This window comes from Otolemur garnettii, unplaced genomic scaffold (assembly GCF_000181295.1).
Source record: "Otolemur garnettii isolate 467f Iridium unplaced genomic scaffold, OtoGar3 scaffold00055, whole genome shotgun sequence".
Classification (NCBI taxonomy): Eukaryota; Metazoa; Chordata; class Mammalia; order Primates; family Galagidae; genus Otolemur; species Otolemur garnettii.
In genome coordinates, this window is record NW_003852450.1 from 8,101,723 (window position 1) to 8,124,140 (window position 22,418).

At 50.2% G+C, this 22,418-nt stretch overlaps 1 protein-coding gene across 1 annotated transcript; it reads left to right on the forward strand.

The window, feature by feature from the left end:
* Positions 1-1,751: 1,751 nt before the first annotated feature.
* On the forward strand, positions 1,752-21,756 carry TMEM9 (transmembrane protein 9). Its single transcript, XM_023514585.1, has 6 exons — positions 1,752-1,790; positions 2,282-2,383; positions 4,616-4,707; positions 9,573-9,681; positions 12,347-12,478; positions 21,468-21,756. Exons 1-6 carry the CDS (start codon positions 1,785-1,787, stop codon positions 21,618-21,620), a joined length of 594 nt encoding a protein of 197 aa, XP_023370353.1. The 5' UTR covers positions 1,752-1,784; the 3' UTR covers positions 21,621-21,756.
* Positions 21,757-22,418: the final 662 nt, after the last annotated feature.

Sequence of the window (22,418 nt, forward strand, 5' to 3'; positions counted from 1 at the left end):
CAAGAGGATCGCTTGAGCCCAAGAGTTTGAGGTTGCTGTGCACTATGATGACACCACAGCACTTCACCCAGGGTGATAGAGGGAGACTCTCTCTTAAAATAAAGAAGACTGGAGGCCTGGCTTCTGTTTGATGGGAAAGACAGCAAGCTCAGCATTGGGTATCTTTAGCGTTGGGTGTCAGAGGGCCTTCCATTGAAGGCAAAAGACTCAGCCCCATGCTTTTGTCCTCACTTCCACATAGAATGTATGTTTTTTCTTGTCCCTGGACTATCCCTTCTGCCTCCATAAGGTAGGCATCCTACCTCATGTTTCTGCCCCAAGGCAGCTATTCTGACCTCCAGAATGAGCTAATGTTTCCATTCATAGAACCTCTTTTTCTGAGACAGATGTTGTTTTAGTCACTTCGCACGCATAGGCTCATCATACTCTCACAACAACACTGAAGGTTAGGCAATATCATCCCCATTTTATGAAAGTAGAAACTGAGGCTCTCCACAGGATAAGTTAACAACTCAAATTCACACAACTAGGAAGGGAGGGACCAGCATCCGTGTCCTGATCACTATAGTTCGAAAGTCACTGAGCTTCACATCACACCGTAGTGCCTCCTGCTCCTTCCCCCAACCAGGTTTAATTCCACCCAATTCAGTTTAGCAAATATTTCCTGAGTATCCACCAAGTGCAGGACACTCTGCCAGGTGGTAAGGATATAAAGAGGAATGAGACATAAGTGTAAGAGAGACAAGCACAAACTAGCTACCTCCAGACAAGTGCCCACCACTGTTCACAGTCCCAGAGAAGGACCTAATTCCATCTGGACCCAGCCTATCTGTCATTCCAGACACCAATTTTGAGTTTGGGCCATATTCACACACACACACACACACACACACACACCCCACACACAAGGACTCCCAACATATGAAAGTTGAATGGGATCTCAGAATCCAACCAACTCTTCTCACAGATGAGGCAGCCAAGGCCAGAGCCCAGAGTTGTCTTCTCCAGGCTAACATAGCTGCTCAGGGGCAGCCAGGTTCAAAGCCCAGGTGTCCTTACTCTGGCTCTGGAGCCCTGTACTCAGATGGCTCCTCTTTCCTTCACAGCTGGCAAGAAGTTCACAGTCTGGGACCCCTACTGCCACCCTTGCAGACCTTGCCCCAATTTACTAGGGCCAGAACCAGCTCCTAGGGCAGGAAGACTGGGCTAAGGGGACTGTTTGGGCACTCTTCACAGTCCCAGCCCACAGTCATCCCATGGCCAACCCTTTTTCTCCTTCTCCAGGGGAGAATGTGGGTGTAGGGGTAGAGAGATGTTGCCGCTGCAGTCCTCTGCAGTAAAGATGTGTTTCCCTAAGTAACATTTCCAGATTCCCTAAATAACATTTCTAGACTTTGAATGAGGACAAAGCTCTTTTGTCTCTCTTTATCATTATCATTTATTATTATATTATAGTGTATGAAGTGCCTTCTGTTTAAAACAGCAACCCGGAACAAGAGGAGTTTATAATACAAGGAAGGGCGAAGCACTCGGGTACTTCCATAGGTCACACTCAAAGGCAAGACCCTTCCCCAGCCTTAGTTTGTGGGGCTGACGTTCCCTTTTCTTGTTTGATCGGGTTTGAGAAATGCCTACCTCTCCCTTGAGCAGAAGTCTCCCCGCCCAGGAGAGGGTGGGTCTTGTTGCCTTGGCTACAGCGAGCTTGGGCTGAGAGGCTGCTCCGGCAGCCAATAGAAGCTGGGCGGGGACGGGGCCAACTAGGTTCTGTACAACCGCGGAGGGGCATGAAGGTTCGTGGAACAGGCGTTGGGGGAGGGGTGGGAGGGTCGCCGATGTACGGGGGTCTCAGTCCGGCCCAAGACCTCTGGGCGCAGTGGGCATTGGCCTTCGCCGTCCGATCAGCGCTCCCAGACTGCACCCAAAGTTCCAGTCGGGCCTGAGCGGGGAGGAGCTGCCAGGGCGGCAGAGGCGGAGATGGCGGAGGGCGGTGGGACGTGATGCGCGGGTCGGAGCTGGGCCTTGTGCGGGAACTGGATCTGGACCCCTAGCGGCAGTATTCCCGGGAAGCTGTCTCTGCAGGGCCTACCAGGTGGTCAATGGCGAGCCAGAGACTTGGAAGACAGGGAAAGCAGCATTTGGTGACCAGGTTTAGCAGGCCCTGGAATCCTGGAGCCCAGTCCCCAACCCCATTCCCACTTCTTAGCAAGATGGTTAAGGGGCGGAGCACGCTGCCTGTGGTGTGACCATCTTTCTTTTACCCCACTACTTATCTCTTTTCCAGGTGTCCGGTCTTGCTGGCTCAGCAAGCCTGATAAGCATGAAGCTCTTATCTTTGGTGGCTGTGGTCGGGTGTTTGCTGGTGCCGGCAGCTCTAGCCAACAAGGTGAGGGCAGGAGCACCCACCCTACCTACAGGGCTTCCTCAGAGGTAGCTGCACCTCAGGCCCTGCCCCTCAGTCACCTACAGGGTCATTCCTTTCGAGTGGGGTTCTCTTGGGTCAAGACTGCAGGCCTCCTTAAAGATGGTGTGGGGAGAAGGGTGTGCATAGAATACAGGCTCAGTCTGGATCAGACAGACCAGTGGTGAAATTCCAGCAAGGAAGTTAGGAGAAGTTATCAAAGTTCTCCGTACTGTCCTTTGCTTGGGAACAGAAGTGTTTTGCATTTTGGATATTTTCAGATTTCGAATATTTGTGCATATATATATACACACACACACATATGAGATATATTGGGGATGAGGCTCCAAGTCTAAACGTGAAGTTCATTTATGTTTCATATACATCTGAAGCACATAGCCTGAAGGCAGTTTTATACCATATTTTAAATAATTTTGTGCATGAAACAGTTTGTATACACTAAACCATCAGAAAGCAAAGGAGTCATTATCTCAGCCTTTCAGTTAGGACAATCTGTGGTTGTTTGGCATCACGGTCGTTTCTGACTCCAGGTTTATGTGCTACCAATTAAGTGGTCACTTACTTACACTTACTCACATGTAAGTACTTAGGGGTAAAAACTATAAGTTAACCATCAATGCAGTAAAAAAGTAATGTGTTTGAGATAACTAAGCAGCGCAGTAGCATCATGTGAAAACCTGTGCCAGCTATTAAACAACAGCATCAGCAAACTACAGCAGGTTTCAGTCTCTACCTATGGTCCAGCAAGCCTGATAAGCATGAAGCTCTTTATTTTATTTTATTTTTGAGACAGAGTCTCACTCTGTTGCTCCAGGCTAGAGTGCCCTAGCATCATAGCTCACAGCTACCTCACACTCCTGGGTTCAAGTGATCCCCTTGTCTTAGTCCCTCAACTAGCTGGGACCATAGGTGCCCTCCACCATACCTGGCTAATTTTTCTATTTTTAGTAGAGATGGGGTCTTTCTCTTGCTCAGACTGGTCTTGAACTCCTAAGCTTAAGGGATCTGCCCACCTTGGCCTCCCAGAGTGTTAGGATTACAGGGATGAGCCACCTCGCTTGGCCACATGTATTTTTTTAGAAGCATCAGAGGTGTTTGAAGGGCCAGGAAGGCCCTCTAGGGATGAGGGGGCAAGCTATTCTGCCAAATTGCTTTTTAAAATGTTTACTCCAGAGTCATCTACCTCATTAAAGTGGCTTTTGCCTTAGAAGTTTTCCTTTGATTTTATAACTAACATGGTTTTTCGTTCTGTTAGAAATGCATGCTGCTATAGTCCTTCAGTAAGTCCATCACACATTTTCACCATTTCTGCAGTGTTACCATCTTAATGGTCATGTTGATGCTCAAAAAGTTTTAGATTTTGGAGCATTTCAAGTTTTCAGATTAAGTGCTCAAGCTGTAGTAGTGGTTATATCTGTTACTCGAGTAGAATCAAATTACACAGCAATGTAAAAACTATCTGTAAGTATAAAGTCCTATACGATTGAAGTTTTGTTATTGGGTTGACCTCCCTAAGTGCTGGGATTCCTTAGATAACTTCTATTCTTTAGGGGTAAATGACCTGGAGCTACATTGATTGGTTTATGGACTTTGGAGAGTCTAAAATCACCAAGGCTTTGACACAAGATTAAGTCTGGGGGTTTGCTTCTATTCCCTACACAGAATTACTAATTGGAATATAAACATTTATGGTGTTGTCTCTTACCCATTTCAGAAGGGAAGAACTTTCAAAGGGGTTGCTTGAGTATTTCCATGGAAATCATTCACTTTTCCTTATTTCTACCCCCCATCCCCCAGTCCTAACATAAGAAGTTGGACATGGAATGAGGGGATGAGGCTAGCTGCCAAGGCCATTTAACAGAGGTGCACACACAAGCGTGGGGTCCAGTGTAGGGGACTGTTGCCTTTGCTTGCCTCCCCTCCTATCCCTGTCCTATGTTAGCACTACACTTAGGGAATGACAGCCCTAGGAAGCTTTCTTTGTATCTTATTTGTCACTTGGACTTTTCTGTTTTGAGGACCCTGTGATATAGTATCCTTCCTGCAGAAGCGATCCTTGCTGAACTTGGGGATAGGGAAGACTCAAGAGCATATATAAGGTTACCTAATAACACAGGGAACTGAAAGTTGGCAGCCTTGCTAGAACCTGAACCCAGGCAGGGGCTCTGTATACCTCATATATCTTTTCTCTTCCAGAGTTCTGAAGATATCCGGTGCAAGTGCATCTGTCCACCTTATAGAAACATCAATGGGCACATTTACAACCAGAATGTGTCACAGAAGGACTGGTAAGGCATTACCCATGGGCTGGCCCTTGGCTGCTTGTTTATCCTCTGAGGATATTCCAGTTTATTCTAGCAAATGCCCTTGAAGGTATGGGTTTACTACTTGGACCCCAGACTATAGGTATGTTCTTCCATTTCCATGGAGAATCTTCCAAAGGTATATTTTGTCCATGGTCACAGAACCAATTCCATGGTCAGCATCGACTGTATCAGGACCTACATGTCTTAAATTCAAGCTAAAGTGTTCCTGGTCAGAGTAGTAAATTTTTTTGTTGTGCTTTGAATTTTGGTCTTTAGTGATATATACTAAATGGTGGTAGAAAAGTTAGGAGAGGTAGGTGTTACAGCCATATACTGTGGGATGCTCAACGCTTTTGCAAAGCTCTGTTACCTGTGTTACTCAGTGTCAGTCTCCCAGCAGCTTTGTAAGACAGATGGAATGAGTATCATTCCCATTTTATAACTGCAGAGACTGAGGCCCAGAGAAAGATTTCAATTATATTCCTGGAGTCTTGAATTCATTTCTGGGTGTTTCACTTTTAAAAAGAGAACAATAACCAAGAATTCATTTAGAAAAAGGAAAGCAGCTTGGTGAAGGGAAGTTTCAACACATTGTCTTGGAATGAATTATTTAAGGAGCTGAAGAGCTTGAAGAGGAGAGGAAATGGGGACATAACAATGGTTGACCAAGACCCAGAGGAGGGCTGGCGTATTATGGGAGGTGGGGCCCATGGGGGGCCAGTGCTTGTGAAGATTATTTATGTTCATTGTGTTTTCTTGGTGTAGAATTGGAGCCATTGCATGAAAGCTTCAGGGAAACAGACTTAAGCATGGGTCAAGGGAGCATTGCTAATCTAGGCAGTTTCAGGAGTTGGAAAGCCCCATCCTAAGGGAGAGCTGAGCACAGACAAGGTGAGGTACTGTAGAAGGGATTAACATTGGATAGGGGTATCTGGGCCAGTGTTGCTGCTACTTGGTATATGTTGGGATCATCAGGTGAGCTTTGAGAACATACAGATTTTCAGCACTGCCCCCTCCAGATTTTTTTTTCTTTTTGAAGACAGTCTTGCTCCATCACCCCAAGTAGAGTGTAGTGGCTTCATGATAGCTCACAGCAACCTCAAATTCCTGGTCTCAGCCTCCCAAGTAGCTAAGATCAGAGATGTGCTCTGGCACACCCACCTAGTTTCTCTATTTTGCGTAGAGACCGGATCTCTGTCTGGCATAGGCTGGCCTCAAATTCTGACCTCAAGTGATACTCCCACCTGAGCCTCCCAGAGTGCTAGGATTATAGGCATGAGCCACCATGCCCAGCCTCCCCTTTCAGATTTTGATTCAGCAAATATTGGCATGTGTGGGGGGATAACTTTTTCTTAAAGTTCTTAAGGTGCTTGTGATGCAGTTGATCCTGAGCAATAGTTGAAGTTTGAAACTAGCTGAATTTCCAACTCTGAGATTGAGATTTTCTGAGAGGCAGTCTAGTTAGATATAAAGACTCTGGATCCAGCTTTCCTGGCTTCACATCTAGCTTTGTCATTTGTTAATTGTGTGACAGATTACTTCATTTACTGTTTCTCCACTGTACTTTTGATTTCCTTATCTGTAAAATGGAGCATTATTTTGAATGTTAAGTAAGTATATGGATGTATGTGTTGTACATGTGCACACACACAAGCAAATCTAGCACTTAGAACGATACCTGGCATATAGTTAAGTGGTACAGAAATGTTAGCTGATGGTATTAATATGTATTATCATGCCTTACACAGGCTGCACAGATAATCACGGTCAAACTTACACCATAGCCCAAGAAAACTTGGGCTTCTCTTTTCAAAGCACTAGCCTGTTTCCTTCCACTCTAACTAGTCTGATAGATTTCCAAAGTCCTAAAATTTGAAGGCTTGGGAGGAACCCTAGTGACCTCCTTGTGTCTTGTGGTCATGGTTCATATGGCATCAGTCAATATACTGATGGGGTCTCCTACCCCTGCCCCAGATAACAAGTTTATATCCCATGCCCCTTGTGTAGGCAGGTGCTGGTGGCTGCCGTAGCACTCTCTGTCCTAGAATTATAGCCTAGAAACCCAAGCTTGGTTGCCCCCAAAGAATGGAGTCCTATCTAGACCTCAGGCTATAGTTCATCTTTTTCTTCCACATAGAAGTCAGAATTGGAGGGCTGTCTAATGAACAAACTTATATCAGAACCTCAAGGCAGTTCCCTCAAGGGTGAGTGGGTATAAACCATGGTTGGGAAGAAAAACTCCAGGACATTTATCTTGTCCCGGAGTCACTGCATGCTTGCATGGAGCTCTTAAAGTGTGGAATGGAGCCTTGACTTTGGCCTTGATCTTAGCACCTCAGTGCTAGGCCAGTTTGAATGAATCTTCAGGTCCCTCCCACATTTTTCACTCTGGTAGCGCATTTGCAGAGAGAACACTTGTCCCCTTCCCCAGCTGAGCCGCCATCCTCAGATGAGTGGCCAAGTCACCTATGTTCTGTGCTGCTGGTACTCTGCCATCTAGCGTTAAGGGTTTATAACCACAGATGCAGCCGTTTTTCCCCATGGGTGGGTCTGGCAGCAGAGGTACAATAGACAATTCCAGAGCAGGAAGGAACTAAATAAGTTGGCTAGTTCCTTACCTTTCAAACTTGTTAAAATAAAGCACTTCTATAAACAAAAGCTGTTTTGGAAACACAAAACATGTAGAACATGGAATCAGAATTGCTCTGGCTGAGAGGGAAGCATCTTATATCCCATCCTTCACCACCACTGTCCCGCACCATGGTTTCTGTGCTACCTAGAAAAGCACAATCATCAAGTTCATCCCAGAGAAGTTAAAATATGTAGAATAAGTAGAGGAGCAGAGAATTAAGCCCAGTTTTTAACTCTCTTCCCTTGGTGACCCCTCTTAGTCCACAAAGTCCTAATATCACTGGTCCCCGAAAGGTAAATGGGAACACTTAGGAGAACAAGAACTTGTGTCCTTGGGTTTCACCGATTCCCAGGGGAGCTTAAGACAACTATTTCAGCTCCTTATTGCTGTTCTCCCTCCCCCTCCTCCTTCCAGCCCATTCCTCTGCATAACAGGATCCCCAATTGAAGAACTCAGCTTGGCCTTTCCCAGCTGCTCCTGACACCACATTTTGGCCTGTGGCAAGTCCACAGACCCCACTCCGCCCTGGAATGACCTTCCACACCCAGGACTCAATGTGGCTCAGGGTAGGGAGGAATCTGGTCCCCAGGAGGCTTGTAGAGACTTGCTGGAGAAGGGAAGGTGGCACTCCCTCTGGACAGTAGTGACAACTAAGTACATGTATGACCCTGGCCTTGTCTGTCAGCTCCTTGCAATGTACAAGTCCTGAAAGCATTACTTACAACAGGGGAGACCTTCATGGCGGGGGGGAGCAAGGGTTAGGCACATTTAGATATGCCACATCCTGGAGTCTTAAGGGAAGCAAAGTTTTCCCTAAAGGGACATCCTTGGTGCTGCCAGAAACCCAGCCCTGTAGCTCAGATGAACAGCCCTTGTTAGGCGAGGGTGGGCTAAGTGAGCTTACTCTTAGGACCTATAATTGATGTTTTTACTGAGGCCTTCTCTGGCCAGCACGTGCTGGGCACCAGGAACATGGGATTGTGTGAGGTATGACTGGCCCCAGTGCATTGTGAAGAGGTGGTGGCCCAGAGGAGATGAACACAGGTATCTGGCCATCAGGGAGGGGACAGAGCTCAGAGCTGAGTCTTCTGAATGGAAATCCCGGGCTGGGCAGCAAAGCTGTGCATTTCTGACAAGGATGTGGAATGTGGCACATTTAGAGACCAGTCTAAGAATCAGTCACTGGGGCTGGGTGAGGCAGGGTGGCAGGTGGTGGGCTGGAGTGAGGCAGGCTGGAACCCCATGCAGAGCAGCTGAATTAGCCCTTGCCATGGGGGCTCTGTGGAGGCACTGGCACAACCAGAGTTTTCTTCTGGTGAGATCACTCAGCTGCTGTGTAAAGATGTTGTGTGTTCGACAGGGTCAAACTAAGGCAGGAGGGCAGCAGGGAGGCTGGGTTGGATGTCCAGGGGAAACATGGTGAGGGCCTTCTCTAAGACTCAGTGGTACAGGAAATAAGGAGAGTGGATTTTAGGAATTTCTAGGGAAGTAAGTTCACTGGCACTTAGTGGTGGGCTCATAGATGAGAGAAAAAGGAGTGTCAAAGATGATTCCAGGGCTGACTTGGCCAGCTAAGTGGATGGTGGAGGTCTTCTCTCTGCCACTGAGAATACAGAGCCAGCATGTGGGACTAGGGAGTCAGGGCAAAGGGTATGCCGGGGTGAGGGGGAAGTTTGTGGTCCCTGTGGGATGTCGGGTGAGTGGGAAGTTTGTAGTCCCTGTGGGATGTCGGGTGAGTGGGAAGTTTGTAGTCCCTGTGGGATATCAGGTGAGTGGGGAGTTTGTCCCTTTGGGACATGCTGGATGGATCCTATAGGCACCTGGCTATGAGTCCAGCTCTTAAGAGAAGAGAGTGCCTGACTAGAGATCCTAATCTAAGACCCAGCAGGTTCTGAGTTGAACCTCTGGGGTGGATGTGCCACCCAGGGAGAATATAGCGTGAAACAGGAAGGCAGCAGAAGGCACAGATTTAGGGAAGGTTGGTGGTTGTGAGGCCAGCACTGTGGGCAGTTGGGAGAGTCCTAATGGCCAGGTGCTTGGGCTGGGAGGGGCTTCTGGCAGCCTGACCCTTTATGAACCCTGTGTTCTCCCTGGAGGCACCCTTCACCTGTGTCCTACTCCTGCCTCTCACCTCCCCAGGCCTCCTGCTTCTGGTCTTGAGGTTTTGAGACCTTCCTGCAGCCCAGTCCCCATGGCCTGTTTGTGTCTGTTGCAGCAACTGCCTGCACGTGGTGGAGCCCATGCCAGTGCCCGGCCATGACATGGAGGCCTACTGCCTGCTGTGCGAGTGCCGGTACGAGGAGCGCAGCACCACCACCATCAAGGTAATGCAGCTCTCGGGCCCCGGAGTCCCTGCGTGCCATCTCCCTGGCCCTGCCTGTCCTACACATATAGTATTTTACTTTATTCTGGAATATTCCAAATGACTGTGGGACTGGCTTTAAGGCTGGCCTAGTGCAGACACAAGGACTCACGTCCCATGCCTTCCTGGAACTGGCTTTCTTCTCTGGTGTTTTTCCAGTGGCTCCCATTACACCTAGCACCCTGGGAAAGCTCCTCAAGACTCCTTTTTCCCTCTGTTCTTTCCAGTTTTTTCCCTTTCTCTCTTCTTGTTCCTCCAATAAATCTCTTTTGAGTGGCTGCTCCCTTCTGGGTACATGTAGTATGCTGCAGGTGGAAAGGTAAGCCTGCCTGCCCAGAGCTTAATCCAAGTAAGTTCTCAAAGTGCCGTCTAACTCCTCTAAAAGGTGTCAGAGCTATGGGCCAGGGCTGGGTTTTGAGTGCTGGGGTCCTGACGCTGAGAGGGGCATCAGATTGTCCTTTGGGTTTATTCCTGAACCTTTATGTCATTAGTCAATTTGGTGAGTTCAGGAGAGAAATAGTAGACACAGCCACCGCAAAAGGAGAGAGGAAGACACCACGGGGTCCTTATCCATTTCCGGGGTCCTGATCCATTCCTCTACCCCAGGCAGGGCTTGACTAGGCCTCGTAGAAGCTATGATGCCGCCCTAGTAGAGACTCTGCTGTCCCCTGAGCCTCACAGTGGTCTCTTAGTCCAGGTTCTTAGCATCCTGGGCCAGGCCATGCTCACTGATGCCTAACAGTGCTAGTTTTTGAGCCTGTTCTTGCTTATCCTTTGAAGAATGTGGAAATAGCATCAGAAAAGAATCATCATGAATTTAAAGACACCACTGAATCCTCTATCACAGTGGTTCTCAACCTTCCTAACGCTGCATCCTTTAATACAGTTCCTTGTGTTCTGGTGACCCCAAGCATAAAATTATTTTCGTCGCTCCCATAATTTTATTGTTGGAGGTCACCACAACATGAGGAACTGTATTAAAGGGTCACAGCTTGAGAACCAGCTCTATCAGGTTTCCTCTTCTGAGGCACATTTGGAGGGAGAGTGGTCATCACTGCTGTCCTTCCCTGCCTGCAGCAGGGAGCCCTGTACTATGGTTCCTCTGTCCTCACCATGTAGGCAGAAAGCAGCTGTCTCTCCCCTCACGCAGGTACCGCCCTATCCAATTGTGCAGAATGAGTTTCTTTTATCCTCCCGCCAGAGGTAACCCCTCCGGGAGCTTCCTTCTTTGAATTTGCTCCAATGGATCCCACCTTCTGGAGACCAGATGCCTGAGACCTTAATTTCAGAGCTAGATGTCACTTCTCCCTGTTTGGCAGGGAAGGGCCTTCCCAGCACGGAGACCTCATCAGATACCACTTCCTAATCTCTCATGTTTCCCTCAAGTCCTTCTACTCAGGAGACACCCCCCACCCGCCTTAACTTCAGCATAGTAAAGACTCAGCCTCCATTCTCCTTCCCTAGGGTGTAGGGAGAGGGATCTGAGTCTTCATGCTGTTTAAAAAGGCATAAGTGGCCGGGTGTGATGGCTCATGCCTGTAATCCTAGCACTCTGGGAGGCTGAGGCAAGCAGATTGCTTGAACTCAGGAGTTTGAGAGAAGCCTGAGCAAGAGCTAGACCCTGTCTCTAAAAATAGCCAGACATTGTGGCAGGTGCCTATAGTTCCAGCTACTTGGGAAGCTGAGGCAAAAGAATCCCTTGAGCTCAAGAGTTTCAGATTGCTGTGTAGCTAAGGCATTACAGCCCTCTACCAAAGGCGACCAGATGAGACTCTGTCTCAAAAAACAAAAAAAAAAAAGAAAAAGAGGCATGAACACTGGTGCTTCAGTCAGGGAGAAGGTTGGTCCAGTTGAACTTGCCAGTGGTTCTAAGCTGAGCACCAAACTTGAAGGTCTCCTTTTTCTCACCCCCTCTTCACAGTCAAGGGAGGGCCAGGCCTGGGATCAGGAGCCAATGATGGCCAGGCTTTAGGGAAGCAGAAAAAGCATTTGAGATGGAGTCACCAAATCTGGGTTCAGGTTACACCTCTACCATTTACAAGCCTTGGGGTCTAGGGTGAGTTCTTTTCAAACAGGTGATTTCTATCCCCCAAGGGGCATTTAGAGGTGAGCAAAGGTACTTTTGTGGTCCCACTAGTTGAGGTGCAGAAGCTGCCTGCCCCATCTGTCCTGCACTCCACAGTGGGTAATGAGCCTGCCACCAGGTCTGTCCTCCCCCTTGCCTCCTGGCCTCTCCACCTAGTTCTTCCTTGCTCTTAGTTTCTGATGCCCTTCTACCCTTTGTTCTGGACTCTTCTGTAGCCAGGCAGGCCCTGTTTCTGCACCCCCACCCCTAGGAGCCTGTTGTGTCAGGCTCCAGACGTCTGCCCTCTCATCTGTCTACTGCCTTGATTCTTGCTCTTTGGGCTCTCTCGGGTTAAGACAGAGCCCATCTGTCTGAGGAGTAGGGCCCTCCCTTTTCCTTCCTGGCGCTCTTTCCCTCCAACCTACGTCACCTCCTACTCCTTTCTCAGAGAGGCACTTTAGGAAGAGCAGCCAGCAGAGCACAGATGGCACCAGGATAGACATACTTTTCCCATCCCTGACCCAGGATGTTGGTTCACAGCTGTGGCGGGTCTCCTCCCCAGGTCATCATTGTCATCTACCTGTCCGTGGTGGGTGCCCTCTTACTCTACATGGCCTTCCTGATGCTGGTGGACCCTCTGATTCGAAAGCCGGATGCGTACACTGAGCAACTCCACAATGAGGAGGAGAATGAGGTAACTGGGGCTCTGGGGCCAGGGCCCTGCTCCCAGGATGTGAGTCCCCAGTGCAGGACCCAGGGTGGCACCTGTGGCTCAGTGGGTAGGGTGTTGGCCCCATATACCGAGGGTGGCGGGTTCAAACCTGGCCCCAGCTGAATTGCCAGGCGTTGTGGTAGGCGCCTGTAGTCCCAGCTACTCAGGAGGCTCAGGCAAGAGAATCACTGAAGCCCAGGAGTTGGAGGTTGCTGTGAGCAATGTGACGCCATGGCACTCTACCAAGGATGATAAAGTAACACTCTGTCTCTACCCAGAAAAAACCAGTGCAGGACCCAGAAGAGCATCACTTGGGCCCAGGTGGGGTGGGTGTCTCCTCTGCTCTCATTTCTGTGCTCCAGGTTGCTCTCCTCCTGTTCAGATGAAGCAGGAGGTGGCCCTGGCTGTCACTGACCCTGGCCTCATTGCACACTGAGTGAGCCGTGTCTTCCTTCATGCCGTGTGTCTAGGCAGTGGGAAGAGAACCCATCAGGGCCACTCACATGTAGTGGTAGATACACATAATACCCTGTTGTTCAGACACTGGTGATAAGCTGGTGGGATACTTGGAAGCGGCAGATTTATTCTTTTGTTCACTGATCCCACAAGCATCTGTTGAGCACTTGCTCAGTTCAAAGCACAGCCCTGGGGTCTTGAGGGAAAAGCAGGATTTCAAGAGCGAAAAAGGAGTAAGGTAGATAGTGGTGCCATGTAGGGGGCCTCACTATATATGTGTGAGGGATTTTGAGCATTTCAAGGATAAAGGTAGGCCTGTAGGAGTAGGGGCAAATAGAGCTGGCCAGTAAGTGTGGGCCAGATTATCACAGGCCTCAGATGTCAAGCTAAAGGTTTTGGCTTTATTCAATAAGGAAGGTGGGGAACCACTGACGTCAAAGAGTTACAGACACCGTAGAGAGGAAACTAGGGTGGGATGGAAGGGCATAGCTGAAGAGCTCCTCATGGGAGCAGGAAGGGGCGTGCACTGTGGTGATGGGATGAGCCGGCATGCTCCCTAGGAGAACAGAGGAACCTCCTTGCCGAGTGAAGACTGATAGTCCCTTGTGCCTCTCTCTCCCTCACACACCGGCGCAGCAGCCAGCTGGCTGTAGGAGACTCAGGGTACCTAGCAGGTTTGCCAGCAGGGCGGACTGCTCCAGGCTGCAGCAGCCGAGGCACACGGGCTCACTGTTGCTTCTGCTCCAGTGAGCTTTGTGCCTAGGGCCTTGCTGCTGGAAGACCCTCTGTTTAGCCATGGAATGAGCGAGGCCTTCCGTGATGTGTCCAGAGGAGCAGCTAAAGGGGAAGTGTCTCAGCCGAATCCTGGGAGAATTAGTTGAAGAACCTGAGAGATGTTTAGCTTGTGGGGGATAAAACCAACTCAAGGAGGCACATGATCACTGCCTTCAGAAATTTGTAGGAGCAAGCTTAGCCTCACCCAGGGACAGAGGACCCACAGCTGGGACTTAGAGGGGAAGATTTAATAAACTAGAAGAGGAATCTTCTTGCTGACCGTGTGATCTAAGGATGGAGCAGGTGGGTTCCCTTGCAAGGTCATGAGGACCTCTTTTTCCCACCAAAAAGAGAATGTAGGGCTCAGGTCTTCTGTGTGAAGCTGCCAAGGGGACATGGATCTGGGCTGGCAGAACAGAACAGGTCAGGTCAAGGAGGAAGCTCTGGCTGTTCCCACCAACCCTGTTGTCCCTTCTGTGTATAGGCCTGGGCTGTTTCCAGTCTGCCCGAGGCTACCAGCTAGTGTGAGTTTGGTCAAAGGTGGAGCTGAGGGATTCAGCCTTGCCCTGTTGGAGCTGGGGCCTGGGTGGCGGTGGCGCTGGCCGTTGGGTGGTCTGTGTTCAAGAGGAAACCTTGCATGCCTACCTGGTTATTAATGTAGAGTAATAGCAGCTCTGATAGGGGAGGAGCATCGCTAATAAACACCCAGCGATTAGGGGTAATGTGGTAATTGTAGTCCTGGCTGGGGGAGTAATTGAGAGATGCAGCCTGATGATTTTCCTGGAATGCATGGCTCTCGGGCACAGCCTTGTCATCTCTACTGCCGTCCTAGCTATGGAGCCAGAGGGAGGGCAGCTTGCCATCTCAGGGTCTGAGCCCAGGCCTCTCTTTACCCCAGGAGACTCCCACTTAGAGCTTGTATGAAGGGTTTTAGGGAATAAGGAGGGGTTAGCTTTGGTCAGCCCATTTCCCAGAGGCGGAACTTGAGTCAGAGTGGACGTTGATTTCCTAGGTTCAGGTTTTGGCTCAGGAAGGAGGACTTTCTAAGGAGGGTGACTTGGAGGGCAGTCGACTATAACAGGTGGCACTCAACACTGAAGCTGGCAAGGCCACCTCTGTTTTATAGAGGAGATTCCTGCCCTGGGCGGACAGGATGATACTGCCTCATCTCCCACCCCGAGGTTCTAAAAGGTCATAAACATGTTCAGTTTCTTGGATACCTGGATCCGAGGTGCAGCAAGCTCTGGCTGATTGAGGGCCGTGGCGGGAGGATCTCATCATGCCCTTGGGATGGGTAAGGAAATGCCCTCTAGTCCCTCATTTGATATCCCCTCTTCATCCCTCATCTCCTGGGATTCTATATAGTATCCCTGTCACAGGTACCTGTGGTTTAGCAGCTCCGCTTCTCCTGCTATATTCAGAAATGCTGCAGGTGGCACCGTGCTGAGATTTGCACAGGCCTTGTGTCTGCCCTCAGGGGTATAAGCTTCAAGACAGCCAAAGCCAGGTAAATGAGTAGGGACCATAAAGGCCTGCAGTAAGGTCCAGCCTTGTGAGGTAGGTGGTCAGGTGAGGAAACTGGATGGATGCTTGGGAGGCTCCTTCCCATTGGACAAGGGCTGGGGAAGTTGTCTTTGTGCTTGTCTGAGGAGAGATTTCTGGCAGAGAGGGATTTGCAGAGGCAGCTTCAGATGGATGGGAAAGTGACAGGCAAACTGCTACAGGGAGGGTGGACAGGGTACCGGGGTACACACAGCCCAAGCAGCTGGTCTTTACAGAGACTGAGGCCCTAGTCCTGCATGGTGAGGGGTAATCTGCTGGCCCGCTCCACTCCGTGCACAAGGAAAGGAAATGTGGGGAGACTTGGGATTGGGGGGCAGGGAGAGAGTGGTCATAGGCCCCTAGCTAAGCAGCAGCAGAGCCAGAGCTGTAGCCATATGTCTGGGTTTATTAATGGTCTAGAGAGTATTTTCCTTAAGAAAGAGGCTATAACCTCAACACTTTGGGAGGCTGAGGAGGATCACTGGAGTTGGAGACCAGCCAGGGCAACATAGGGTAACCCTGTGGCTAAAAAGAAAAAAACTTAGCTGGGTGCGGTGGTGGATACCTGTAGGCCCAGTTACTCAGAAGGCTGAGGTGAGAGGATCACTTGAGCCAAGTGTTTGAGGCTGCAGTAAGCTGTGATTGTGGCATTGCACTCCATCCTGGGTGACAGAGCAAGACCCTATCTCCAAAAAAAAAAAACCAAACAAACAAAAGAAAAAGAAAAAAAAGACAAGACCATGTCTTCCCTGGGCTGGAGGGATTTAGTTTTCACCACAAGACCCAAGAAGCACAAAATTGGAACAGCCTCTCAGGGTTCCTTGAAAGAACACCTAGACCTGCACAGCTAGGTGACTTTAGAAGCAAAACAGTATCTAAGCTCCAGAGGTTTCCAGACCCCTTAGAAGTCAGAGGTGAGATAAGGAGGTCAGAGATTTCTCAGGGTTGGGGGCTCCTTGGCTCCCGTGGCTAGGAGCTCTCTTGCCCTGGAGGTGGAGGACTGGAAGAGGAGCTCTCTTGCCCTGGAGGTGGAGGACTAGAAGAGGAAGGGGAGGCCTCCCCCGCAGCCTCAGCCTGAGTCCGTGGAGGGAGATGAAAGCCTGTCGTGTTCCCTTTGAAAGCGCTGGCAGAGCCTCAGTGGACCCAATTGCTGAGTGCTGCCTCCCCTGGGATTCCAGCCGCATTAGGCCTAATCCCTGGGCTCAGACACCCTTTGAAAGGAGGAAGCAAGCTTGTTTGCTGGGGCAGAGACGGCAAACAGAGCTGTTTTAGATGTGCAGGTTGGACCCTCTTTGAAGAGAGACATAGAGCTGCTCTGAGGCTCGGATGTCTGCTGCTCACAGGGGTCTTCAAAGTGCTTACCCTCCCGGGGAGGTAGGCAGAGTTCTGAGCCCTCTTTGGGAGACGATGTGCCAGGGAATTAAGGAAAGAGGATGGTGATGTGGGAACTGGAAAACACATAGGTACTAGGGAGAAGAGAAGACTCAGACCACCGAGGCATGATCTCCCTTCCTCTCTGAGGAGGGATGCGCAGCTGTGAGCTGAGGGCCCTGGCCGAGGGGAGCTGACAGTGAAACACAAGGGCAGTTCAGACAGCTGCCTCTCCCCTGAGGACAGGACAGAAAGGTGGGTGATTCAATAAACATTTCCAGAGCTTCTGTTCGGGCCAGCACAGCACAATAGTTAGGCACATAGCTTTGGAATCACCGTCCCAGGTTGAAGTCGAGCTCTGCCCCTTAACCATCCACGGTGCTAGCTTCATGGTTTAGTTTTCTAAATCTGAAATGGGCATAATCCTTCACACCTCCACATACCTGTTGGGATAGTAGGTGTGGGAGCTGTACAGGTGTTTGCTTGTCCTTACAAATGAGATATATCTTGGGCCTTAACACGTAAGCAGTGTTCAGGTTGCTGCAGGGAAGACTGAGGGGCAGCACAGGTAGAGAAAGGACAGATAGACAGTCAGACAATGGGGCAAAGGGTAGATGAGGCTGGGGATGTACAGCTCAGCCAGCCCAGAGGCTGCTATGTGCAGCAGGGTGTTATCTGTAAGCTACTGTGTCACCAGCCACAGTTTTTGAGCAGGGGAATGGCATGATTTGGGCTGTCCCAGGAAAGTGACTCTGGCAGCAAGAGGCAGTAGCATGTAGGTCAGGGTGAACCTCAAAGCAGAGGGACAGTCAGATTTGGCTAAGTGGGAAAGATTTGGGTTAAACTTGGAAAACTCAAAGAGACTGTGTATTCCCCTTGCTAACGGGCCATTCTTTGCGAGTTGCTGGTAAGTGACTGTCTGGTCCTACTCCTGTGCCTGGGATGGGAGAGAAGGGGCAGCCAGAGAGGGAAGAGCACATGAGGCGGGTTCTCTCTTCCCTTCGTCTCTTTGTCATCAGAGAGACTTAACCCCAGGCTAGTGCCAACACAGAACCAGGGCTTCTGGGCAGGCTAAAGAGTGTTTCATCTGGGTAGCTTGGTAGCCTCCAGGGTAGTTTATCAGTTCAGGTTTATTCTCACAGATATCGGGGTTCTGCCAGGGCTAGAGAGAAAGGCCTTGCTTGATGTTCCTGGCACCCAGGTCCTTTACAAGTGCTTAGTTCTGCTCTAACCTTCGGGACTTCTTTGGTTGTCCCTGTTGGCTGTCTCTCTTTTTTTTTTTTTTTTAAGAATTTATTTATTTATTTATTCATTTATTTATTTTTTGAGACAGAGCCTCAAGCTATCCCCCTGGGTAAAGTGCCATGGCATGACAGCTCACAGCAACCTCCAACTCCTGGGCTCAAGCGAGTCTCCTGCCTCAGCCTCCCAAGTAGCTGAGACCACAGGCGCCCGCCACAACGCCCGGCCATTTTTTGGTTGCAGCCATCATTGTTGTTTGGCGGGCCCAGGCTGGGGATTCGAACCCTCCACCTTAGGTGTATGTGGCTGGTGCCTTAGCTGCTTGAGCCACAGGCGCCGAGCCTGTTGGCTGTCTCTTAAGGGAGAGTTTTAGGATAAGAGCTAAGTCTGGTGGGCTAGTGGCTTTCCAGGTGCCTCCTCAGGGTCCAGCTCATCTAGATGGCCAAGCGAGAACAGCGAAAGAAAGCCCCAGTGGAGTCCTAGCGTAAGAGCTGTGCAGACTTGGGTTCAGAATCTGACTTACTGTGCAACCTTAGTAGCAGATGACTCACCTTTCAGGAACTTCAGCTCCCCCATCTACAAGAAGGGGATGATATTACCCATTTGCCAGGTTTATGAACCTGGGAATAATCCACATAAATGTCTAGCAGAGTGCCTGGTACATAGTGGCACTTGTCATGCTGATCTGGTCCCCCGGGGAACCCATGCACATCAGAGGTCTTTCCCCTGCTTGGCAGGGGCTTTACCCAACACCTCTCCTAACTGGCTCTTTGCCTCCCTGGGTCCCAGAGACCCAACCTCAGAGGGGAAGGGTAGGGAGTGGTGATTGGATTTCTCCTGCTTCTCCCCGCATCCTGCCACAGTACCAGCAAGGATGAGGCCCCACTCTGGGCCGTCTCTAGAACAGATGTGGAGTCTCTAATACCTTTTAATCAGACTATTAGCAATGGAAACAGAGCCTCTCAGCAACAGCTTTCCCCCACTTAGGAGCTGTTTGTTAAGACTTTACATGAAGGGGAAACAAATGATACTGTGGTAATGTGGTGAATTTCAGCATGTTCCCTTAATGCTCTGCTCTTGGCTCTCCCTGGCTTCCCCTGAGATGCACAGCAGGAGAAGGAGGGCAGGGCTGAGACTGTCCCTCCCCTCCTAGCCAGGCATCCTTCACTGGGCCCTATCATGAGGACTCTGGTATCAGAAAGGATGAGATAGGACATGGGGAGGAAACAGAACTGTTCCAGCCCCCAGAGCCAGGATGGCCAAGTCCAAGTGGGCCAGCGGCTTCCCAGGTGTCTCTTCAGGGCTCAGCTCATCTAGACTGCCACACAGGAGCAGAACTGGGTGGAGGCTTGTCCTTAGCACTGTGGTAGATGCAGCCCAACTAAAAGGTAGCACAGCAGCTGTGGTGAGTTTTCACAGGTGCTCCCCCTGGCAGTGGGCTGTTGGCTTTCCAGCCCTTTCCGCTGCCTACTCGGTCCCAGCACTAGGGCTGATGACAGTAACCACTGCTGTTTGCTTACTGTCTGCCAGGTGCTGCTAAGGCATTACGTTCAGTGTCTCATTGAGGAGATGCCTCTTTAGTCTTCGCCTCATAGACTGGGAACTAGGTTCAGAGAAGATGGTAACTTGCCCAAGGTCACATATCTGGTAGAGGTCAGAGCCAAGATTCAAAGCTAGATTTGTTTGACTCCAGAGTTTTCTTAAGTGCTGTGCTCAGCTACCAGGAGGGAAACTGAACATTTCTTGAGCTCCAGCTCTGTGGCAGCCGTGATAGCAAGTGCCTTACATATATCATCTGACTTGGCCACAGCCCCTCTACTGATCATAAAGCAGTGTATTTCAAGCTGGGTCACAGCCCGTTAGGTCATGAAATGAATTTTGTGGGTCATGACCAGGACTTATAAAAGATGAAATGGAAGAGTGCAGAGAATATCAGACGGCATCATACTAAATACTGTTTCCCAAAACTTCTTTGTGCCATGTGTGCATGTATACGTGCATGCATATTAGATTGTCTGATAACTAAAATAACAATATAGTGACAATATAGTGAGAAAAAGTCTCAAAGATTGGATTTGTCCCATTGAAGCTTGGAGAAGTAGTCACTTGTCCTGAACACACTGCTGCTCAGTGGCTGAGGTGCCTACTCCCAGCTTCTACTGTAGACCTGGCGTTCCACCTGTGAAATGGACCTAGGGCGTCTAAGGCCCTAGAAGCGGTGGGTCACCAGCCCAGCCATAGAGCCCAGGAGTCCCAGTGGCACCTGCCTGATCCCCCATATCTGCTTCTCAGGTATCACCTAATCTTCACCTAGCCTGGCAGAGGAGGCCTTCCCCAGGGGCTAGACAGGAGGCTCCCAGAGGACAGTGTCCATCTGACTCACCTTTAGAGATGAGTGTTCACAAGATGAAAGACTAATTACCCAGAGCCGCAAGGTTGATGGACCCCCACCTAGCTGCATCTGTAGCCAGCCTCCACTCCGCATTGCCCACCCTTCCCTACCCTCACTAACCCCCTGCACCATCACCCCCACCCCCAGCCTGGCAGCTGCATGGTGACAGAAGCCTTGCCAGCTCAGGGCATTAGAAGCAAAGTTGCATTTACTGGGCGGCTCTGGGCTTAGTGAGGTGTGCTAATCCCTTAAGAGATGTGTGGCAGGAGATGAGAGGCAGGGAGAGCTAGGGAGGAAATCCCCACAGGAGTGTAGGCCTGGCCCTGGGCTCTAATTCCCCCCAGAGATCAGGTTCAGGTCCTGCAGGAAATGCATGGGCTCCAAAGCTTCAGAGGCAGAGAAGTGGTAATTAGGGGAGGATGCTTTTGACAACAGAAGCAGTTCTGAGAGCAAAGGGGAAGGGGGGTACTAGTGGGGACAGATAGAGAAGGAGCTGAGCTGCCCTAAGCTATCAAAGGAGGGAGTGGGCCAGACCAGGCTCTGCAGCGGGAATGCCTGGGTCGTGCTCTAAACTTCCATCCCCGCTGGACTCTCTGAGTGATATCACATCTCTTCTTTCCCAGGAAAAGTTAGCGGATCCTGTGGATTTTGATCTTAAGATGTGCTACCATTTCAGGGTAGTTTGACTGTGGCCCTTGGGCCTTCCTGCCACCTCTGGCCCCTGAGGACAGGGGGTTCCTCAGCCTAGGAGCAGTCCAGAGTGTGGTGCATATTCTCAACAAATGTTACTGAGTGCTCTGCCTAAGTGAAGTCTTGAAGCCTACACTTGGCATTCTTCTTGAGAGTTAGAAATAGGCAGAAAAGAGAGCCTGGGAACCTGACCTGAGCTGACTGTGTTATTATGGCCCCAAAATGTGCTCCTTGGAGTGCTTCCTTTCCCAGGCCCAGGGAGGGGAAGATTCTACGTGCACTCAGTGCAGATTATTCAGGCACTAAGGCCTCCAGCAGGCCAGCACACTGTGCCAGGCTCGGCAGATGACAAGGCAAGGTCCTTGGAGAGTCCCAGCCTCCCATTCTGGGGAGAGGTCAGACTTTGGGGTGCTCATGGGACATCCTTTCCATGTCAGACTTTCAGGACCTGAGCCCCCTCTAGCTCACCATGCCAGATATTCTCTTTTTTTCTCCCCACTACAGGATGCTCGCTCCATGGCAGCGGCTGCTGCATCCCTCGGGGGACCCCGAGCGAACACTGTTCTGGAGCGCGTGGAAGGTGCTCAGCAAAGGTGGAAGCTGCAGGTGCAGGAGCAGCGGAAGACAGTGTTCGATCGGCACAAAATGCTCAGCTAGATAGGCCGGGCCATCAAGAGGCCAGGCTGCCAGCCGGGGGGATACACGGTACCAGGGAGCCGCTCCTCCCCTCCCAAAGCCAGTCTTCCCCAGGTCTTCCCTGTAAGAGCCCATGGCGTTTTTCCTTCTTCTCCCTCTCTTTAGAAATGTCGTAGTCAGCTTGTTGTGATTAGGGAAGAGTGACGAGGTCTCTGATCTCTGCTGTCTCCTCAGATCTTTGGGGTTGATGGGAGGGGGAAGGCAGGCGAGAGGGAATGGAGACATTCTAGGTGGCCTCTGGAGTGGACGGCATCACTCCCTTCTTGTTCCATCCTTACCACCTTTCCAGCTCCAAATCTTGGGACTTGTATTACCCCTTGGAAGATGGAGCTGAATCATCAAGAACTCAGTGTCTGGGAGGAAAGTATGGCCCAGCACTTAGCACATGCTCCTTTCTGCCATGCTGCTTACTCCTGCCATCCTCCCAGCACCTCACCTGGGTCTAGCCCCTACAGCAGCTCTTACGGGAGAGCTGAGCCCACTGTGGTCTGTGGGCACGTGGAAGCTTGGCGTTCCTTCGGCCCACACACTCCTGCTTACTCTGCTGCCTGAAAGCACTCCCACTTCAAGAGCCTGGGCAGTCCCCCTACCTCTCCCTGGTGTCTGTAATTGCTGCGTCAGATGATTGGACCACATGACACAAGAAGTTCAGCAGTGCATCTGAATGCCATAGCTCCTATCCTTGGACCACCACTTGTCCCTGAATTTCATTGTACCAATGCATGGAGAGAAATTTTTGTCCTTTCTGTTCTCTGTAAA

Excerpts from the sequence above, each read along its gene's own strand:
- TMEM9 (XM_023514585.1), top strand. Across the intron at positions 2,384-4,615 it reads CGGCAGCTCTAGCCAACAAG|AGTTCTGAAGATATCCGGTG; the intron begins GTGAGGGCAGGA and ends TTTCTCTTCCAG. Across the intron at positions 9,682-12,346 it reads GCAGCACCACCACCATCAAG|GTCATCATTGTCATCTACCT; the intron begins GTAATGCAGCTC and ends TCTCCTCCCCAG.